General features: G+C 54.1%; 2 protein-coding genes across 2 annotated transcripts in view; both read right to left on the reverse strand.

Moving 5' to 3' along the window:
- Positions 1–289: 289 nt before the first annotated feature.
- LOC146254152 (protein FAM171A2-like) lies at positions 290–9,849 on the reverse strand. The gene is made up of 8 exons (XM_084677427.1): positions 9,625–9,849; positions 7,715–7,939; positions 6,603–6,695; positions 5,567–5,725; positions 5,252–5,431; positions 3,170–3,283; positions 2,653–2,773; positions 290–2,476 (listed from the first exon to the last, which is right to left on the reverse strand). Exons 1-8 carry the CDS (start codon positions 9,719–9,721, stop codon positions 1,432–1,434), a joined length of 2,034 nt encoding a protein of 677 aa, XP_084533553.1. The 5' UTR covers positions 9,722–9,849; the 3' UTR covers positions 290–1,431.
- A 4,240-nt stretch (positions 9,850–14,089) lies between these two features.
- Positions 14,090–17,226, reverse strand: part of ilf3b (interleukin enhancer binding factor 3b) — a 16,343-nt gene continuing 13,206 nt past the window's right edge. Inside the window, exons 18-19 of the mRNA XM_084677402.1 lie at positions 14,949–15,347; positions 14,090–14,630 (exon numbers count right to left, since the gene is read on the reverse strand). Coding sequence (XP_084533528.1) covers positions 14,497–14,630; positions 14,949–15,347 — 533 coding nt within the window. The 3' untranslated portion in view covers positions 14,090–14,496. The remainder of the gene's footprint in view (positions 14,631–14,948; positions 15,348–17,226) is intronic.

The following is a 17,226-nucleotide window of genomic DNA, read 5'->3' on the forward strand; positions in this document are numbered from 1 at the left end:
CAACTTCCAGAATAATAGATACATACTAAATTAAACTAAAAGAATGCATGTTCCGTTTCAGGTGAATAAGGAATCTCAAAGCAGGAATGTCGGGTCTCGGTTTATAAATCGGATCAGCTGCTTTACTCCATCTGGCGTCGCGAGGAAGCAGCGTGTAACGGATGATGTGGAAACATGTGAGGTGAGTCGCAAATATTGATAACTAAACATAAGGGTTGTATTTACACACGTTTGGTAACATTCGTGAAACTGTTGGCATAATATAACTCTATATATAAAACATTTCAGATTATGTGCGAAATACTTTTATTGAAAGATTGCAACAACAAAGATTGTTTAACTGGATCTGGTGTAAAAACTGAAAAGAGTAGTCCTAAGTAGGCCTGCATAGGCTAAGTGTTTCCGATGGCCACTTTGATTTGATTGTTGTGTATCGAATCACTCCCTCCTCTTCTGTTAGGGGCCTACATGCTACAGTTGATTGGTTCACCAATGTAGCCTATAACTCCCGCCGATTGGTTATTCCTTTGCATTAGCCCAGCAGCTGAGTGGGTGATTACGTGTTCCTTTATTAAGTGCAAACAGTTCAGGTAAAATCTTTAAATGATTCACAGGTATAAAAACTGCATCAACCCAACAACTTCCGTCTCCTCACAGCAGAAAAATGGTCATGATTGGATCAACGCTGCCATCTTATGGTAAATCAAAGGCATAACTGGAGCCCCGTGCAGGTATCAAGGAGAGGGGTGGAAGGATCAGACACACACAAACTCTTCAGCTACTTGGCTAGATGGATGCAACAAAATCTCACTTTCTAAAGCGGGTTACATTTCATCCAACAACTCATGTGACATCCCACAAGTCATGTGACATCCCACAAGTGATTTGAGTATTTCCTATTCCTGTATCGTACTTACCCTCAAAACATCTTAAATCTTGAAAATGAAGAACCATCAATGTGTCAAGTTAAACCCGGAATTAGAGATACTTGTCACGTCTACATAGTAAGTTGCAAGTCTGAGAGCGTGTTTCCCTGGTTAGTAATGCAAGCTGGCAGGTCCATGGTGCGGCTCAGAGGCTGAGAGGCTCAGAGGCTCAGAGGCTGAGAGGCTGAGAGGCTGAGAGGCTGAGAGGCTCAGGAGGAGAGGGTGCACCTGGGCTCCCTCCAGAGCTGCAGGTGAGTGTGGTCAGGTTAGGGTTATAGATTCATCTTTCTGTGGTCAAGTGTTAAATCTAGGATGTTATGGTCATATTAGGCCTACAGCTAGGTCATTCTGTGGTCAGGTCAGGGTTAAAGATTAGTTTTACAGTGGTCATATTAGGGTTGTAGCAGGGTGTTACAGTGGTCAAGTTAGGGTCGTATCTTAGGTCCTCCTGGGATCAGGCTAGAGGCGGTCTGGGGTCCTATTTCATTAGAGGCAGTCTGGGGTCCTATTTGAACACCATTAACGGTCTCTCCTCTCGCTTCTGCCATGGGCTCTTCCTGTCTCCCTCCTCCCCGCCCTCCTCCGGGCTGGTGGAGGGGAGGCTGTCCCTGAGGCTGGTGTCTCGCCGGCCGGGCCGAGGGAAGGTGCCTGAGCGGCCCTGGGGGTCAGGGGTCACAGAGCCTTCCTGCAAGGCTTGCCTGCGGGACGTCTCATCCGAGGAGATCTGCGGCGGCTGGCTGTGGATCCTTCCGGCGTCGCCCCTCTTCCTCTCACCTCTGGCCCCGGCCCCTGGTCCAGCCCTAGCCCCGGCCCCGGCCCCGGCCCCTGGTCCAGCCCTAGCCCCGGCCCCTAGCTCGATGAAGGAGTGGCGCACCAGCGAGTTGGACTGCCCGTCCAGAGAGACGAACCAGGCCTGTGGGTGTGGCTTGATGCCCAGCTCCAGCAGCTGGCTCTCCGTGAGGCCCTGCAGCTCCTCGCTCACCTGGGCCATGGCCGAGTCGTTGAACAGCACCGGGATCCGGACCGGCGCCGCGCCCTCCGCCCTCTGGGCCTGGCTCTGCTCCCCCTGGCTGGGCTTGGCCCTGGGCAGGGTCAGGCTTCCCTGGTTCCCCTGGTTCCCCAGACCCTGCTCCCCCGACCCCAGGCCAGCCAGGCCGGGCAGCTCTGAGCTCAGGTTCATGTAGTGGGCTGGGATAACCAGCGTGGGAACCAGGCTGCTGTACATGCTCTCCCTCATCTGCTCCAGGGAGTGGCAGAACACCAGCTGCCCAGGCTGGGTGGATGCCAGGGCGGGGGCGGAGTAGTCCGGGGGCCTGCTGGGGTCAGGCCCTGCTTGGGAGGGGTGGGCGTTGGGGGGCGGGGGGCCGGGGACAGGAGGGTAGAGTCCCTGGCTGTCCTTGGCGGGGTGGGGGTTGTCGTGGTAACGGTGCGAGGGCGGGTCGAGGTGTGTGGTGCTGATGAGGGGGAGGTGGGAGGTGGAGGTGCACTGGTCCCGCTGGCAGCTGCTTGCTCGCTTGCGGCGCGGTCGCCGTGGTTTCAGGCACCTCCTCCTAAACGAGGAACACACCCAGACGAGAGAGGTCAAGCTTAGGGTCAGATAAGGGTCATTCGGAGAGGGTTGGGGTCAGGTGTGGGATAAAGGTCAGTCGGAGAGGGTTGGGGTGGTGAGGAGAAGTTTGGAGTCCAGAGGAACCAGGGGTCAGAGGTCATGGTCAGGGGGGCTCACCTGCAGTAGTAGAGCAGTAGGCAGAGCAGCACCAGCAGCAGCAGGGCCATGGAGCCCAGGATGGAGAGTAGGAAGATGGTGTTGTAGGAGCTGAGCTCTCCCAGGCCTCCAGCCGTCACCGCTGATACACACAAACACACATGATATAGCTGCCTGTGTTGTTATCATGTTGTGCTGTCATGGTGTTGTCATGTTATCATGTTGTGCTGTCATGGTGTTGTCATGTTATCATGTTGTGCTGTCATGGTGTTGTCGTGTTATCATGTTGTGCTGTCATGGTGTTGTCGTGTTATCATGTTTTGCTGTCATGGTGTTGTCGTGTTATCATGTTGTGCTGTCATGGTGTTGTCGTGTTATCATGTTGTGCTGTTATGGTGTTGTCATGTTATCATGTTGTGCTGTCATGGTGTTGTCATGTTATCATGTTGTGCTGTCATGGTGTTGTCATGTTATCTTGTTGTGCTGTCATGGTGTTGTCATGTTATCATGTTGTGCTGTTATGGTGTTGTCATGTTACCTGTGCTGGAGGGGAAGCCAGCCATCCAGTATCCCAGCTGGGGAGCTACAAAGCTCCAGATCAACTGATTCCCCTCCTTCCTGATATAGCCACTCCCACTGCGTATCCACAGGCCTGTTGGCAGAGACAGGACCAGCCTGCTGTTACTGCTGGTCTCACTGCTGTTACTGCTGGTCTCACTGCTGGTCTCACTGCTGTTACTGCTGGTCTCACTGCTGGTCTCACTGCTGTTACTGCTGGTCTCACTGCTGGTCTCACTGCTGGTCTCACTTCTGTTACTGCTGGTCTCACTGCTGTTACTGCTGGTCTCACTGCTGGTCTCACTGCTGGTCTCACTTCTGTTACTGCTGGTCTCACTGCTGTTACTGCTGGTCTCACTGCTGGTCTCACTGCTGGTCTCACTGCTGTTACTGCTGGTCTCACTGCTGGTCTCACTGCTGGTCTCACTGCTGGTCTCACTGCTGGTCTCACTTCTGTTACTGCTGGTCTCACTGCTATTACTGCTGGTCTCACTGCTGGTCTCACTGCTGGTCTCACTGCTGTTACTGCTGGTCTCACTGCTGTTACTGCTGGTCTCACTGCTGGTCTCACTGCTGGTACTGAATGACTGGGTTGCTGTAATGTGGCATGTTGCCCAGTAGGGGGCATCACTGAGGCAGGTGTGTGTGTGAAGCTCTGAAGGGCTTGTAGAAACATTTATAAAAAATATACATACATATATATATATATATATGAACTCAACACCAGACAAAAAGGGTCTAGATTATTGGTTACTTGAATGTTCCATCGTTCAGCTATAAATCGTTTTCTCTTCAAGCTGGGGACCAACTCCCTCATTGACCAGCTGAGCACAACGCCTCATGGAGAAACACTCTTCCTTTCATTAGACAGATAAAGGAGAGGGGGAGGATGGAGGGGAGGGTGTCAGAGGAGGTGGGAGAGAGAGGCAGAGAGAGAGAGGGGGAGGATGGAGGGGAGGGTGTCAGAGGAGGTGGGAGAGAGAGGCAGAGAGAGAGAGGGGAGAAGGAGATGGGAAGGAGGGAGAGAGGGGGTAGAAGGAGATGGGAAGGAGGGAGGGAGAGGGGGTAGAAGGAGTGGGAAGGAGAGAGAGAGGGGGTAGAAGGAGATGGGAAGGAGGGAGGGAGAGGGGGTAGAAGGAGTGGGAAGGAGAGAGAGAGGGGGTAGAAGGAGATGGGAAGGAGGGAGAGAGGGGGTAGAAGGAGATGGGAAGGAGGGAGGGAGAGGGGGTGGAAGGAGATGGGAAGGAGAGAGAGAGGGGGTAGAAGGAGTGGGAAGGAGGGAGGGAGAGGGGGTGGAAGGAGTGGGAAGGAGGGAGGGAGAGGGGGTAGAAGGAGATGGGAAGGAGAGAGAGAGGGGGTAGAAGGAGTGGGAAGGAGGGAGGGAGAGGGGGTAGAAGGAGATGGGAAGGAGAGAGAGAGGGGTAGAAGGAGTGGGAAGGAGAGAGAGAGGGGGTAGAAGGAGTGGGAAGGAGGGAGGGAGAGGGGGTAGAAGGAGTGGGAAGGAGAGAGAGAGGGGGTAGAAGGAGTGGGAAGGAGGGAGGGAGAGGGGGTAGAAGGAGATGGGAAGGAGAGGGAGAGGGGGTAGAAGGAGATGGGAAGGAGAGAGAGAGGGGGTAGAAGGAGATGGGAAGGAGAGAGAGAGGGGGTAGAAGGAGATGGGAAGGAGAGAGAGAGGGGGTAGAAGGAGTGGGAAGGAGAGAGAGAGGGGGTAGAAGGAGATGGGAAGGAGGGAGGGAGAGGGGGTAGAAGGAGATGGGAAGGAGGGAGGGAGAGGGGAGAAGGAGATGGGAAGGAGGGAGGGAGAGGGGGTAGAAGGAGTGGGAAGGAGGGAGGGAGAGGGGGTAGAAGGAGATGGGAAGGAGGGAGGGAGGGGGTAGAAGGAGATGGGAAGGAGGGAGGGAGAGGGGGTAGAAGGAGTGGGAAGGAGAGAGAGAGAGAGGGGGTAGAAGGAGTGGGAAGGAGAGAGGGAGAGGGGGATAGTGAGAGAGCAAAGCAGGACAGAGAGAGAAAAGAGAATGTTGCATAACAGTTCTTTTTGCCAAGTGGTGTAATGTGTCCTGACCTGTAGTGTTGTGCAGAGTCCACAGGGGGGCGCTGGTGGCAGAGCTGAGGGCTGAGTCGGAGGGCAGGGGCACCGACACGTGGACCGGCTGCCTCACCTGCAGCCTGGAGCCGTTCCTCAGGGACAGGCTGATACTGACCGCCGCTACTGCTGTCAGCTCCACCCAGCTACTGTTAGAGCCTGGATGAGGTGGGGAGGGGAAGGGTCTAACCCTTTACTTTACTCACTGGCCCCCCCCACACACACACACACACACACCTACCAACCTCCCACTCCCCGCCACCCTCCTCCCCCCAACCCCCCCCCCCCCCCTACCTGTTTGGTTGAGCTGCAGACCCAGGGGGAAGGGGAAGGCCCCTAGCTGGGTCTGGGTCTGGGGGGCTGTCAGGCAGGCGCTCAGTTCTGTCCTGGAGGAGTTCAAGTTGGGGGGCAGGGCCCTCCACTGGAGCTGCACCCACGCCTGCCTCCGCCCTCCTGGGAGGTAACACAAAAGGTAACAGGTGTGAGATGCTGGGTCACTGTAGGGCTACAGGTTAGAGCAGCAGGCCCCCTTTCTCCCTCCCTTCCTCCTCCCGCTCTGGTTGCCAGGGAGATGAGAACTCTCAGAGGAGAAGTCTGATCTTCCCTGACAGTCTGGCCTGGATGGAACGGTTCTCTCTCTCTCTCTCTCTCTCTCTCTCTCTCTCTCTCTCTGTCTCTCCCTCCCACTCTCCTTCTGTGTGTTCATCTTTATCCCTTGTCCATCTACACGTCTCTCTCCCTCCCTCCCTTATCATTCCTCCCACTCTCCTCCTGTCCCTATATCTCTCTCTCTCCATTTGCTTTCTTGCTCTCATGTCTATCCAGCCCTACTCCTCTCTCTCCACTCATGCCTGCAAAATGTCTCCATCTCCACCCACACCTTCTCATTTCTAAATGTATTTATAGTCCCTCCATGTCTCTCTATTCTCGTACTACATGCTTCATCTCTGCCTCCTCTTCCTTCCCCGTCTCTCCTCCCTCCATACTCCCAGAGCTCCTTCTGACTCCATATATTAACTGTTGAGTGTGTAATAACATCAGATAACTGTGTGTAATAAGTGTAATTAGTGTATAATAGTGTAATCACTGTATAATAGTGTAATAACAGCGTAATCAGTGTGTAATAACAGTGTAATCAGTGTATAATAGCAGTGTAATCAGTGTATAATAGCAGTGTAATCAGTGTATAATAGCAGCGTAACCAGTGTGTAATAACAGTGTAATAACAGCAGTGTGTAATAACAGTGTAATAACAGCAGTGTGTAATAACAGTGTAATAACAGCAGTGTGTAATAACAGTGTAATAACAGCAGTGTGTTTGCCGGCCCACCTGGAGCTCCCAGCAGCACTTGCAGCATGTCCTCGTAGACCATGAGGGTTGCAGCTCTCTCTGGAAGCATGTAGAGGCTGACTGATGCATACACTGGGGGGGAGAGGTGGGTGGGGCGAGAGGTGGTGAGGGGAGGGGGAGAGGTGGGTGGGGCGAGAGGTGGTGAGGGGAGGGGGGAGAGGTGGGTGGGGCGAGAGGTGGTGAGGGGAGGGGGGAGAGGTGGGTGGGGCGAGAGGTGGTGAGGGGAGGGGGGAGAGGTGGGTGGGGCGAGAGGTGGTGAGGGGAGGGGGGAGAGGTGGGTGGGGCGAGAGGTGGTGAGGGGAGGGGGGAGAGGTGGGTGGGGCGAGAGGTGGTGAGGGGAGGGGGGAGAGGGATGGGCAGAGGGGGGGCAGGAGGGGAGGGGGAGAGTTTGGAGGAGGAGAGGGAAAGAGACAGGAGAGAGGGGGGAGAGGGGTGTGGGTGTAGAGAGAGGAAGGGGAAAGGGAGAAGGAGAGGACGAGTGATAAAGAGAGAGAGAAATAGGGTGATCAGAGTTGTGGTTGCAGTACGTAGCATGTAGAGTGATGCTGCTGTGATGATGTACCTGCCAGGGAACATCACAACGTGCTCATGGGCTCACACGGGGCCTCGCTGAGCCAGTCAGAGCAGACAGACACTGTAGGAAATATACTGTGTCGACTGCAGTGCAGCACACGTGTTATCGTGACAACGGAGAGATGAGACAAGCACTGTGTGTGGGTGGTGGCAAAGACGCCTTGAGGAGAGGCGAAGGAAGGGAGAGATAACTGGAGGAGAGGATAGTGAACACCATGCTGGGAGAGATAACTGGAGGAGAGGATAGTGAACACCATGCTGGGAGAGATAACTGGAGGAGAGGATAGTGAACACCATGCTGAGAGAGATAACTGGAGGAGAGGATAGTGAACACCATGCTGGGAGAGATAACTGGAGGAGAGGATAGTGAACACCATGCTGGGAGAGATAACTGGAGGAGAGGATAGTGAACACTATGGTGGGAGAGATAACTGGAGGAGAGGATAGTGAACACCATGCTGGGAGAGATAACTGGAGGAGAGGATAGTGAACACCAGGAGATCAAAAGTCAAACTTACAGGGGATGCGGCTGGCGTGCCAGGGGGCGGAGTTGGTGACAAAACCCTGTTTGGTCGCCATGACGATAACCCAGGTCCCGGGACGGTAGGGGAAGGTAACCGTGACGACCCCATCGTTGCCGGCGATGCCTGAGGCGAGGGAGGAGACGTTCCCGGAGACGAGGGCTGCAGCCCCGGACAGCGGAGAGAGGTCGCTGTTGTCAAACACCTGCACTCGGAGCGTCACTGCGGGGAACACGGATGAGTCAGGGGCCATGGCTAGCAGTTAGCGGTTAGCCTGCCTGCACATCCACTGGAGGATCCAAAAGGTGGCAGCAACCCCCCAGTAAAAAAGATTTGCCACACCCCCAATGTCCCCATGCAACATGTAGGCCTATATTTCCTTTTATATTCTAGTACTTTTTATTAAAGTATATTTTTATTCTTGACATTATTTAAACAATGTTATAATAATTAATGGAATCGGGTCACACGCCCCCTACATCTACTTCCTGCCAAAATGTCTAGATCTGCACATCCTAACAATGAAAGCCGTAATACTTCACCTATGTGCAGTAGGCTCCCAATATGCAGGATAGCTGACGCACGTACCCTGAGTTTGTCTGATGCGCACTTTGTCGAAGTCGCCCTGGGCCTCGAGGGTAGCTTAACTCCCAAAATCTTTTTTGAAATCGGTTTCACTTAAACATCTTAACGGTTCTCTCACACGCCCCACATTAGGCCTAATGAAAACACGCGCTATAAAGGACAACTTCGCCGTCGTACTTCCTTTTGTATTTACTTGTTTTGTTGAGTTGAGGACATCCTGGACTTTCTAATGAAGTCACAAATGTCAAGGACCTTATAGTCATCTACTAAACTGAGTTATAGATGCATGAGAATAACAACATTTTGTAATATGCCTATGCTTTTTCCTTATAGCCTAATGTGATTTTACCCACGGTGACGTTTGTTAAGTAAAATGTAAACATTAAACAGGTTTCAGTAAAATAATATTAATGTAAGATGCTGTGGAAAAGTTAAGTCAAAAGCCCACAGTTTTCACTATACAAAGTTGAACAGTGTATCCTGTTGATTGATCAACATTCCATACCAAGAGTTTATGGTACCATAATAACACCTACATTTCTAAAACGTATTTTATTCAGATATTGTTATCTATGTATTCTTAAATATCGGGAAACTCCACATTACTATAGGGCCTACGATGTGGACACCATCTAGGCTATTGTAATTTGTTACTCCTTTCTAGTCGTTTGACAGCATAGACCTTAACGACGCAATCCATGATTAAAGCTATCCTAACTCAAAAATATCCACCAAGGACGACAGAAGCATTGCGTGTTTTGCGATAACAGCTAGGTTAGTACTGTCGGTCGACCGGGGTGTCGGTCCGGCCGCTCTGCAGACACCGTGCAGGAATGTCTGCACTGTGGGGATGTGGGGATCGGCTGACGACACGGGACACAACTTTCAGCTGCGCCGGTATCTCGTCATCGGTGTGACAGCGCAGTCCGCTTATCAAGACAGGATTAATATAACGGGTTCTGATGTAGCCTTCACAAACACACACATATGATACAAACACACACAACCTGCAACCACTACACTCTCTGAAGTCCTATACGATGAAGGTTCAGCCTTCTCACTGGCTCTTTTGTCTCTCGACTGTTTGAGCTAGCCCCCGAGTGCCATGAATGTAAAGTAGCCCCGACAAACTAGTATCCGCTCGAACGCATAAACGCGTCTATTACATAACAGACTCGTATGAAATGTCTTCCCATGTCAACGTTAGACGGACGACACGACAGCCCCCGATCACAACACTAACGTTATGCGTTTAAAATGTTACCTTCACTCCTTCACCGTTTCCTTCCCTCTATAGGACTCTTTCCCTCCCAATAACTCACCAAGAGACTCGCTGTCCGGAATAGAATTAGACAATCCTTCCCAAAGACAGGACAGGAGAGAGAGGAGCAGAGGACTGTAGATCCGTGGCGCACGCATTCTTACAGCGACATCCCCGACGCTAGTGAGGACATTCCTTCATGTTAGTTACCAGGCTGGAACTGATTTCTCCTCCCGGGTCTCACGGCTTGGCTTCGGATGCCAACTCCCTTCCCCTCCCCGCGCTCTTCCAAACTCCCAGATCCATTGTCTTCGGTTGAAGGGAAGATCGCGATGTGTCCGTCCGTGATCGCCCCCTACCGGAAGTGAAGTGACCCGACTCCTGCATTATTAGAAAGCATTATAATGGAAGCAAATCAGTGAAAATGTCTTCATTTTTTAAAGGCTTGAATACTTTATGTAAACACCACCGAATTTGTTGGTTTTGAATTCACCTATGAACGTCAATGTAAAAAAAATAATCAAAGTAGCTGAACTCCCAACATGCAGGTCAGTGTAGCTGAACTCCCAACATGCAGGTCAGTGTAGATGAACTCCCAACATGCAGGTCAGTGTAGATGAACTCCCAACATGCAGGTCAGTGTAGCTGAACTCCCAACATGCAGGTCAGTGTAGCTGAACTCCCAACATGCAGGTCAGTGTAGCTGAACTCCCAACATGCAGGTCAGTGTAGATGAACTCCCAACATGCAGGTCAGTGTAGATGAACTCCCAACATGCAGGTCAGTGTAGATGAACTCCCAACATGCAGGTCAGTGTAGCTGAACTCCCAACATGCAGGTCAGTGTAGCTGAACTCCCAACATGCAGGTCAGTGTAGCTGAACTCCCAACATGCAGGTCAGTGTAGCTGAACTCCCAACATGCAGGTCAGTGTAGATGAACTCCCAACATGCAGGTCAGTGTAGCTGAACTCCCAACATGCAGGTCAGTGTAGCTGAACTCCCAACATGCAGGTCAGTGTAGATGAACTCCCAACATGCAGGTCAGTGTAGATGAACTCCCAACATGCAGGTCAGTGTAGATGAACTCCCAACATGCAGGTCAGTGTAGATGAACTCCCAACATGCAGGTCAGTGTAGCTGAACTCCCACTCACCATCCTGAGCCTTGGAGGAAATCATTCTGTCTTCTCTAGTGGAAAACAGGATGGCCGAGGGGTCAGTCGCCGACAGACCAGCCCAGGAGAGCTGCCAGGAAGCTGGACACAGAGCCTGTGTGTGTGTGCAGGCTGGTTGAGGTGGTGTGTGTGTGTGTGTAGGCTGGTTGAGGTGGTGTGTGTGCAGGCTGGTTGAGGTGGTGTGTGTGTGTGTGTGCAGGCTGGTTGAGGTGGTGTGTGTGTGTGTGTGTGCAGGCTGGTTGAGGTGGTGTGTGTGTTTGTGCAGGCTGGTTGAGGTGGTGTGTGTGTGTGTGTAGGCTGGTTGAGGTGGTGTGTGTGCAGGCTGGTTGAGGTGGTGTGTGTGTGTGTGTGCAGGCTGGTTGAGGTGGTGTGTGTGTGTGTGTGTGCAGGCTGGTTGAGGTGGTGTGTGTGTGTGTGCAGGCTGGTTGAGGTGGTGTGTGTGTGTGTGTGCAGGCTGGTTGAGGTGGTGTGTGTGTGTGTGTGCAGGCTGGTTGAGGTGGTGTGTGTGTGTGCAGGCTGGTTGAGGTGGTGTGTGTGTGCAGGCTGGTTGAGGTGGTGTGTGTGTGTGTGTGTGCAGGCTGGTTGAGGTGGTGTGTGTGTGTGTGCAGGCTGGTTGAGGTGGTGTGTGTGTGTGTGTAGGCTGGTTGAGGTGGTGTGTGTGCAGGCTGGTTGAGGTGGTGTGTGTGTGTGTGTGCAGGCTGGTTGAGGTGGTGTGTGTGTGTGTGTGTGCAGGCTGGTTGAGGTGGTGTGTGTGTGTGTGCAGGCTGGTTGAGGTGGTGTGTGTGTGTGTGTGCAGGCTGGTTGAGGTGGTGTGTGTGTGTGTGTGCAGGCTGGTTGAGGTGGTGTGTGTGTGTGCAGGCTGGTTGAGGTGGTGTGTGTGTGCAGGCTGGTTGAGGTGGTGTGTGTGTGTGTGTGTGCAGGCTGGTTGAGGTGGTGTGTGTGTGTGTGCAGGCTGGTTGAGGTGGTGTGTGTGTGTGTGTGTGCAGGCTGGTTGAGGTGGTGTGTGTGTGTGTGTGCAGGCTGGTTGAGGTGGTGTGTGTGTGTGTGTGCAGGCTGGTTGAGGTGGTGTGTGTGTGTGCAGGCTGGTTGAGGTGGTGTGTGTGTGTGCAGGCTAGTTGAGGTGGTGTGTGTGTGTGTGTGCAGGCTGGTTGAGGTGGTGTGTGTGTGTGTGTGTGCAGGCTGGTTGAGGTGGTGTGTGTGTGTGCAGGCTGGTTGAGGTGGTGTGTGTGTGTGTGTGTGCAGGCTGGTTGAGGTGGTGTGTGTGTGTGTGTGCAGGCTGGTTGAGGTGGTGTGTGTGTGTGTGTGTGCAGGCTGGTTGAGGTGGTGTGTGTGTGTGTGTGTGCAGGCTAGTTGAGGTGGTGTGTGTGTGTGTGTGCAGGCTGGTTGAGGTGGTGTGTGTGTGTGCAGGCTGGTTGAGGTGGTGTGTGTGTGTGTGTAGGCTGGTTGAGGTGGTGTGTGTGCAGGCTGGTTGAGGTGGTGTGTGTGTGTGTGTGCAGGCTGGTTGAGGTGGTGTGTGTGTGTGTGTGTGCAGGCTGGTTGAGGTGGTGTGTGTGTGTGTGCAGGCTGGTTGAGGTGGTGTGTGTGTGTGTGTGCAGGCTGGTTGAGGTGGTGTGTGTGTGTGTGTGCAGGCTGGTTGAGGTGGTGTGTGTGTGTGCAGGCTGGTTGAGGTGGTGTGTGTGTGCAGGCTGGTTGAGGTGGTGTGTGTGTGTGTGTGTGCAGGCTGGTTGAGGTGGTGTGTGTGTGTGTGCAGGCTGGTTGAGGTGGTGTGTGTGTGTGTGTGTGCAGGCTGGTTGAGGTGGTGTGTGTGTGTGTGTGCAGGCTGGTTGAGGTGGTGTGTGTGTGTGTGTGCAGGCTGGTTGAGGTGGTGTGTGTGTGTGCAGGCTGGTTGAGGTGGTGTGTGTGTGTGTGTGTGCAGGCTAGTTGAGGTGGTGTGTGTGTGTGTGTGCAGGCTGGTTGAGGTGGTGTGTGTGTGTGTGTGTGCAGGCTGGTTGAGGTGGTGTGTGTGTGTGCAGGCTGGTTGAGGTGGTGTGTGTGTGTGTGTGTGCAGGCTGGTTGAGGTGGTGTGTGTGTGTGTGTGCAGGCTGGTTGAGGTGGTGTGTGTGTGTGTGTGTGCAGGCTGGTTGAGGTGGTGTGTGTGTGTGTGTGTGCAGGCTAGTTGAGGTGGTGTGTGTGTGTGTGTGCAGGCTGGTTGAGGTGGTGTGTGTGTGTGCAGGCTGGTTGAGGTGGTGTGTGTGTGTAGGCTGGTTGAGGTGGTGTGTGTGTGTGTGCAGGCTGGTTGAGGTGGTGTGTGTGTGTGTGTGCAGGCTGGTTGAGGTGGTGTGTGTGTGTGTGCAGGCTGGTTGAGGTGGTGTGTGTGTGTGCAGGCTGGTTGAGGTGGTGTGTGTGTGTGTGCAGGCTGGTTGAGGTGGTGTGTGTGTGTGTGTGTGCAGGCTGGTTGAGGTGGTGTGTGTGTGTGTGTGCAGGCTGGTTGAGGTGGTGTGTGTGTGTGTGTGTGTGCAGGCTGGTTGAGGTGGTGTGTGTGTGTGTGTGTGCAGGCTAGATGAGGTGGTGTGTGTGTGTGTGTGCAGGCTGGTTGAGGTGGTGTGTGTGTGTGTGTGTGCAGGCTGGTTGAGGTGGTGTGTGTGTGTGTGTGTGCAGGCTAGTTGAGGTGGTGTGTGTGTGTGTGCAGGCTGGTTGAGGTGGTGTGTGTGTGTGTGTGTGCAGGCTGGTTGAGGTGGTGTGTGTGTGTGCAGGCTGGTTGAGGTGGTGTGTGTGTGTGTGTGTGCAGGCTGGTTGAGGTGGTGTGTGTGTGTGTGTGTGCAGGCTAGTTGAGGTGGTGTGTGTGTGTGTGTGCAGGCTGGTTGAGGTGGTGTGTGTGTGTGCAGGCTGGTTGAGGTGGTGTGTGTGTGTAGGCTGGTTGAGGTGGTGTGTGTGTGTGTGCAGGCTGGTTGAGGTGGTGTGTGTGTGTGCAGGCTGGTTGAGGTGGTGTGTGTGTGTGTGCAGGCTGGTTGAGGTGGTGTGTGTGTGTGCAGGCTGGTTGAGGTGGTGTGTGTGTGTGTGTGTGCAGGCTGGTTGAGGTGGTGTGTGTGTGTGTGCAGGCTGGTTGAGGTGGTGTGTGTGTGTGCAGGCTGGTTGAAAATTATGAAGATTTCAACCTCGCAACTTCACCAGTGCCTCCCACCCTGCCTCTCACCCTGCCTCCCACTCTGCCTCCCACTCTGCCTCCCACTCTGCCTCCCACCCTGCCTCTCACCCTGCCTCTCACCCTGCCTCTCACCCTGCCTCCCACCCTGCCTCCCACTCTGCCTCCCACCCTGCCTCTCACCCTGCCTCCCACTCACACAGACACAGAATGAGTCAACAACAAAATCATTTGAATGTGAAAGAGAACTTTAAGAACTTTAATCTACAATACTTTGTCCAGCTGAATAGACCGATCATAAAAATTAAAATAAAATCAAAAAACAAGCAAGTACTTCTGAGCCTATTGTACTGTTAAAGGACAACAAAAACCTATTGACCAAAACAACGCTCTGTGAAAAGCTACAAGTGGTCACAACATTTGTGGCAGCTTGTTGAGGGACAAGGGGCCCGGAGGGGCCAAAACAACACCAACATCAAATGATCAAATGCACGACTCCAGGGACCAGATCAGGAGTGGTCAGGGCGGAGCTTCGTCCAGTCTACAGGTCACAGAGCCGGCAGGATGCGGGAGGACGAGGAGGGGGCATGCCCGGTCTCTGCTTCTTTGGAGAGGCCTGGTGGGGGCTGTGGGGAGTCTATCTGTACTGGTAGTTCATGGAGGGGTCGCCCCCCCGGCCGTAGCCTGCAGGGCTGTGGTAGGGCGCTGAGGGAGCTGTGTAGCCCTGGCTTCCACCAGCAGGGGAGCTGTAGTTGGGCTGGCTGCCGTAACCTGCACACACACACAAGGTCAGACAACAACGGACCATCAGGAAGCATCAGTACTGGCTCACTGTACCATTACAGCAAGAACTAGAGATTAGGCATCACTCCCAGTGGGGCAGGAGAAGCACACCTGAGAGGGGGGAGTCCTCCCTCTATGGAGGGGGCAGCTCCAGAGACAGGTGGAGGGTTTAAAGAGGGGGCGAGTGTCTACAGAGAGCGGGCCTCACCTTCGTAACTGTAGTCCTCCCTCTATGGAGGGGGGCAGCTCCAGAGACAGGTGGAGGGTTTAAAGAGGGGGCGAGTGTCTACAGAGAGCGGGCCTCACCTTCGTAACTGTAGTCCTGCCCACCTCCGGCCCCGCCCGTCACCTGGCTGGGGTAGGCGGTGGAGTAGTGGTACCCCCCCGCGCCGGCCTGGCTCTGGCTGAAGCTCTTCTTCCCTGGGCCGTAGCTGTAGGGGTTGTAGGGGCTCTGTCCAGGGGCAGGGGCAGCCTGGTAGCCCCCCCCTGGCCCAGGGCTCAGCCCGGGGACGCTGGCGAAGGGCGCTTTGGCTCCCTGGTGCATGGGTGGCTTCTTGGTGGGGGGTTTGGGGGCGGAGGGGGGCGTGGTGTAGCCCCCATCGTTCTGGTAGTATGAGCCGTAGGAGGCGGGAGAAGGACCGGCAGGGCTGGTGGAGGCTCCTCCCCCTGGGCCCGAGGCCCCGCCCCCTCCGTTGTTGTAGTAGTCTAGGAGAGAGCAGCAGGAGTCAGCTACACGTCATCCACAGCTGGACGTCATCCACAGCTGGACGTCATCCACAGCCGGACTCCTCGGTTGATAACCAGCTCATGATGCAGAAATTTCCACTTAAATTACATTTAGTGTTTTTGGAGGATCACCTTTATTTATTTGTGTAAAAAAAGTTATGAAAAAGTTTCCTTCATAATCATACTCATGATGTCATCACAGAGGCAACGTATCTGAGTGCTATCTAACTAGTGTTAGCTACCATGGAAACAGGAGCCTGCATCATATCCTGTTGTGTCCATTATACGAACGTAATAACAAGAATTTCATGGCAAATATTTCAGTCAACAAAAAAAGATTTTCAGTCAAGCTAAACAAGTTCAGCAAGAACCAGGAGCAGAACAGTTGTTGAAACACTGATTGGAAGTGGTTTGATTTAAAACACAGCATCACAGCCTGACAAGAAAATCAAAGTCTGAGAGCAGCTTGCAGATGAGTTGGGGGGAGGAGACAGAGGGGGGGGGGGGCGTCACCCCAGCAAGCAGCTTTACACCTGTCCATTCACAACAGACAACTTCTCCATTCAAGTGCCACAAGGCGGAATTGTAAAAGGAAGTGGGTGGGCGGGGCATAGGCAGATCAAGGTGTCCGTGTGTTCCTGGTAGGCAGGTAGCAGGAGGCCCCAGGGGCAGGTGTCTCTGGGGGCTACAGGTGAGGGGGCGGCAGGAAGGAGAGGGGGGTAGGGGGCTCCAGGGGGGCTCAGCAGGACAGCAGGAAGGAGAGGGGGGTAGGGGGGCGGGGGTTAGGGCAGTGGGGGCTAGGGGGGGGGTTAGGGGCAGTGGGGGCTAGGGGGGCGGGGGTTAGGGCAGTGGGGGCTGGGGGGGGGGGTTAGGGCAGTGGGGGCTGGGGGGGGGGTTAGGGGCAGTGGGGGCTGGGGGGGGGGTTAGGGCAGTGGGGGCTGGGGGGGGGGGTTAGGGGCAGTGGGGGCTAGGGGGGGGGTTAGGGGCAGTGGGGGCTAGGGGGGCGGGGGTTAGGGGCAGTGGGGGCTAGGGGGGGGGTTAGGGGCAGTGGGGGCTAGGGGGGCGGGGGTTAGGGGCAGTGGGGGCTGGGGGGGGGGGTTAGGGCAGTGGGGGCTGGGGGGGGGGTTAGGGGCAGTGGGGGCTGGGGGGGGGGGTTAGGGCAGTGGGGGCTGGGGGGGGGGTTAGGGGCAGTGGGGGCTAGGGGGGGCTAGGGGGGGGGGGGGGGGTTAGGGGCAGTGGGGGCTAGGGGGGGGGGTTAGGGGCGATCGGGACGATCTATGTTCCAAATTGGTGGTAGCAGTCTGAGACAAAGTCACCTACAGAGTAAAACAGAGCAGAGAAGGAAAAGATACAATTAGATTTCTCTCCTTTTTTTGGTATACCCTTTTGTTTTGGTACTTTTAATAGATTCCATTTGTCAAATTGTGTTGTCTATAAACAGCATTCTTTCTGCAGATTGGACTTTTATATTTCTCTGCTCCTGTCCACTCTGGGTGGGTCTGTCGTCAGGGATGGTGTGGAGACGGGGGGGGGGGACGGGGGACGGGGGGGGCGCTAGAATGAGGTCACAGGTTAAAAGGTCACAGATCAAGCCCTGTGGCTTAAAGCAGAGAAATGTAAAATCATCAAAAACCTGAAGTATCAAGAGCCCTCAGCGGGTTGTCAAGGTAACCTAAGTCGTCTGGCCAACGCCAGACTGGATCAGAATGTTCACTCAGTCTTCTCCTGTTCTGCCATTACAGCGTGCTCTGAGGAGCTACCCACAGATTTACACACTTTACACTGTACAGTTCTGACCAGGTTTACACTGTACAGTTCTGTGAGAATGTATTTCCAGGGTGCAGCATAGCTAGAAAGG

Source organism: Hypomesus nipponensis, chromosome 17, assembly GCF_054491055.1.
Source record: "Hypomesus nipponensis isolate SF chromosome 17, ASM5449105v1, whole genome shotgun sequence".
NCBI lineage: Eukaryota > Metazoa > Chordata > Actinopteri > Osmeriformes > Osmeridae > Hypomesus > Hypomesus nipponensis.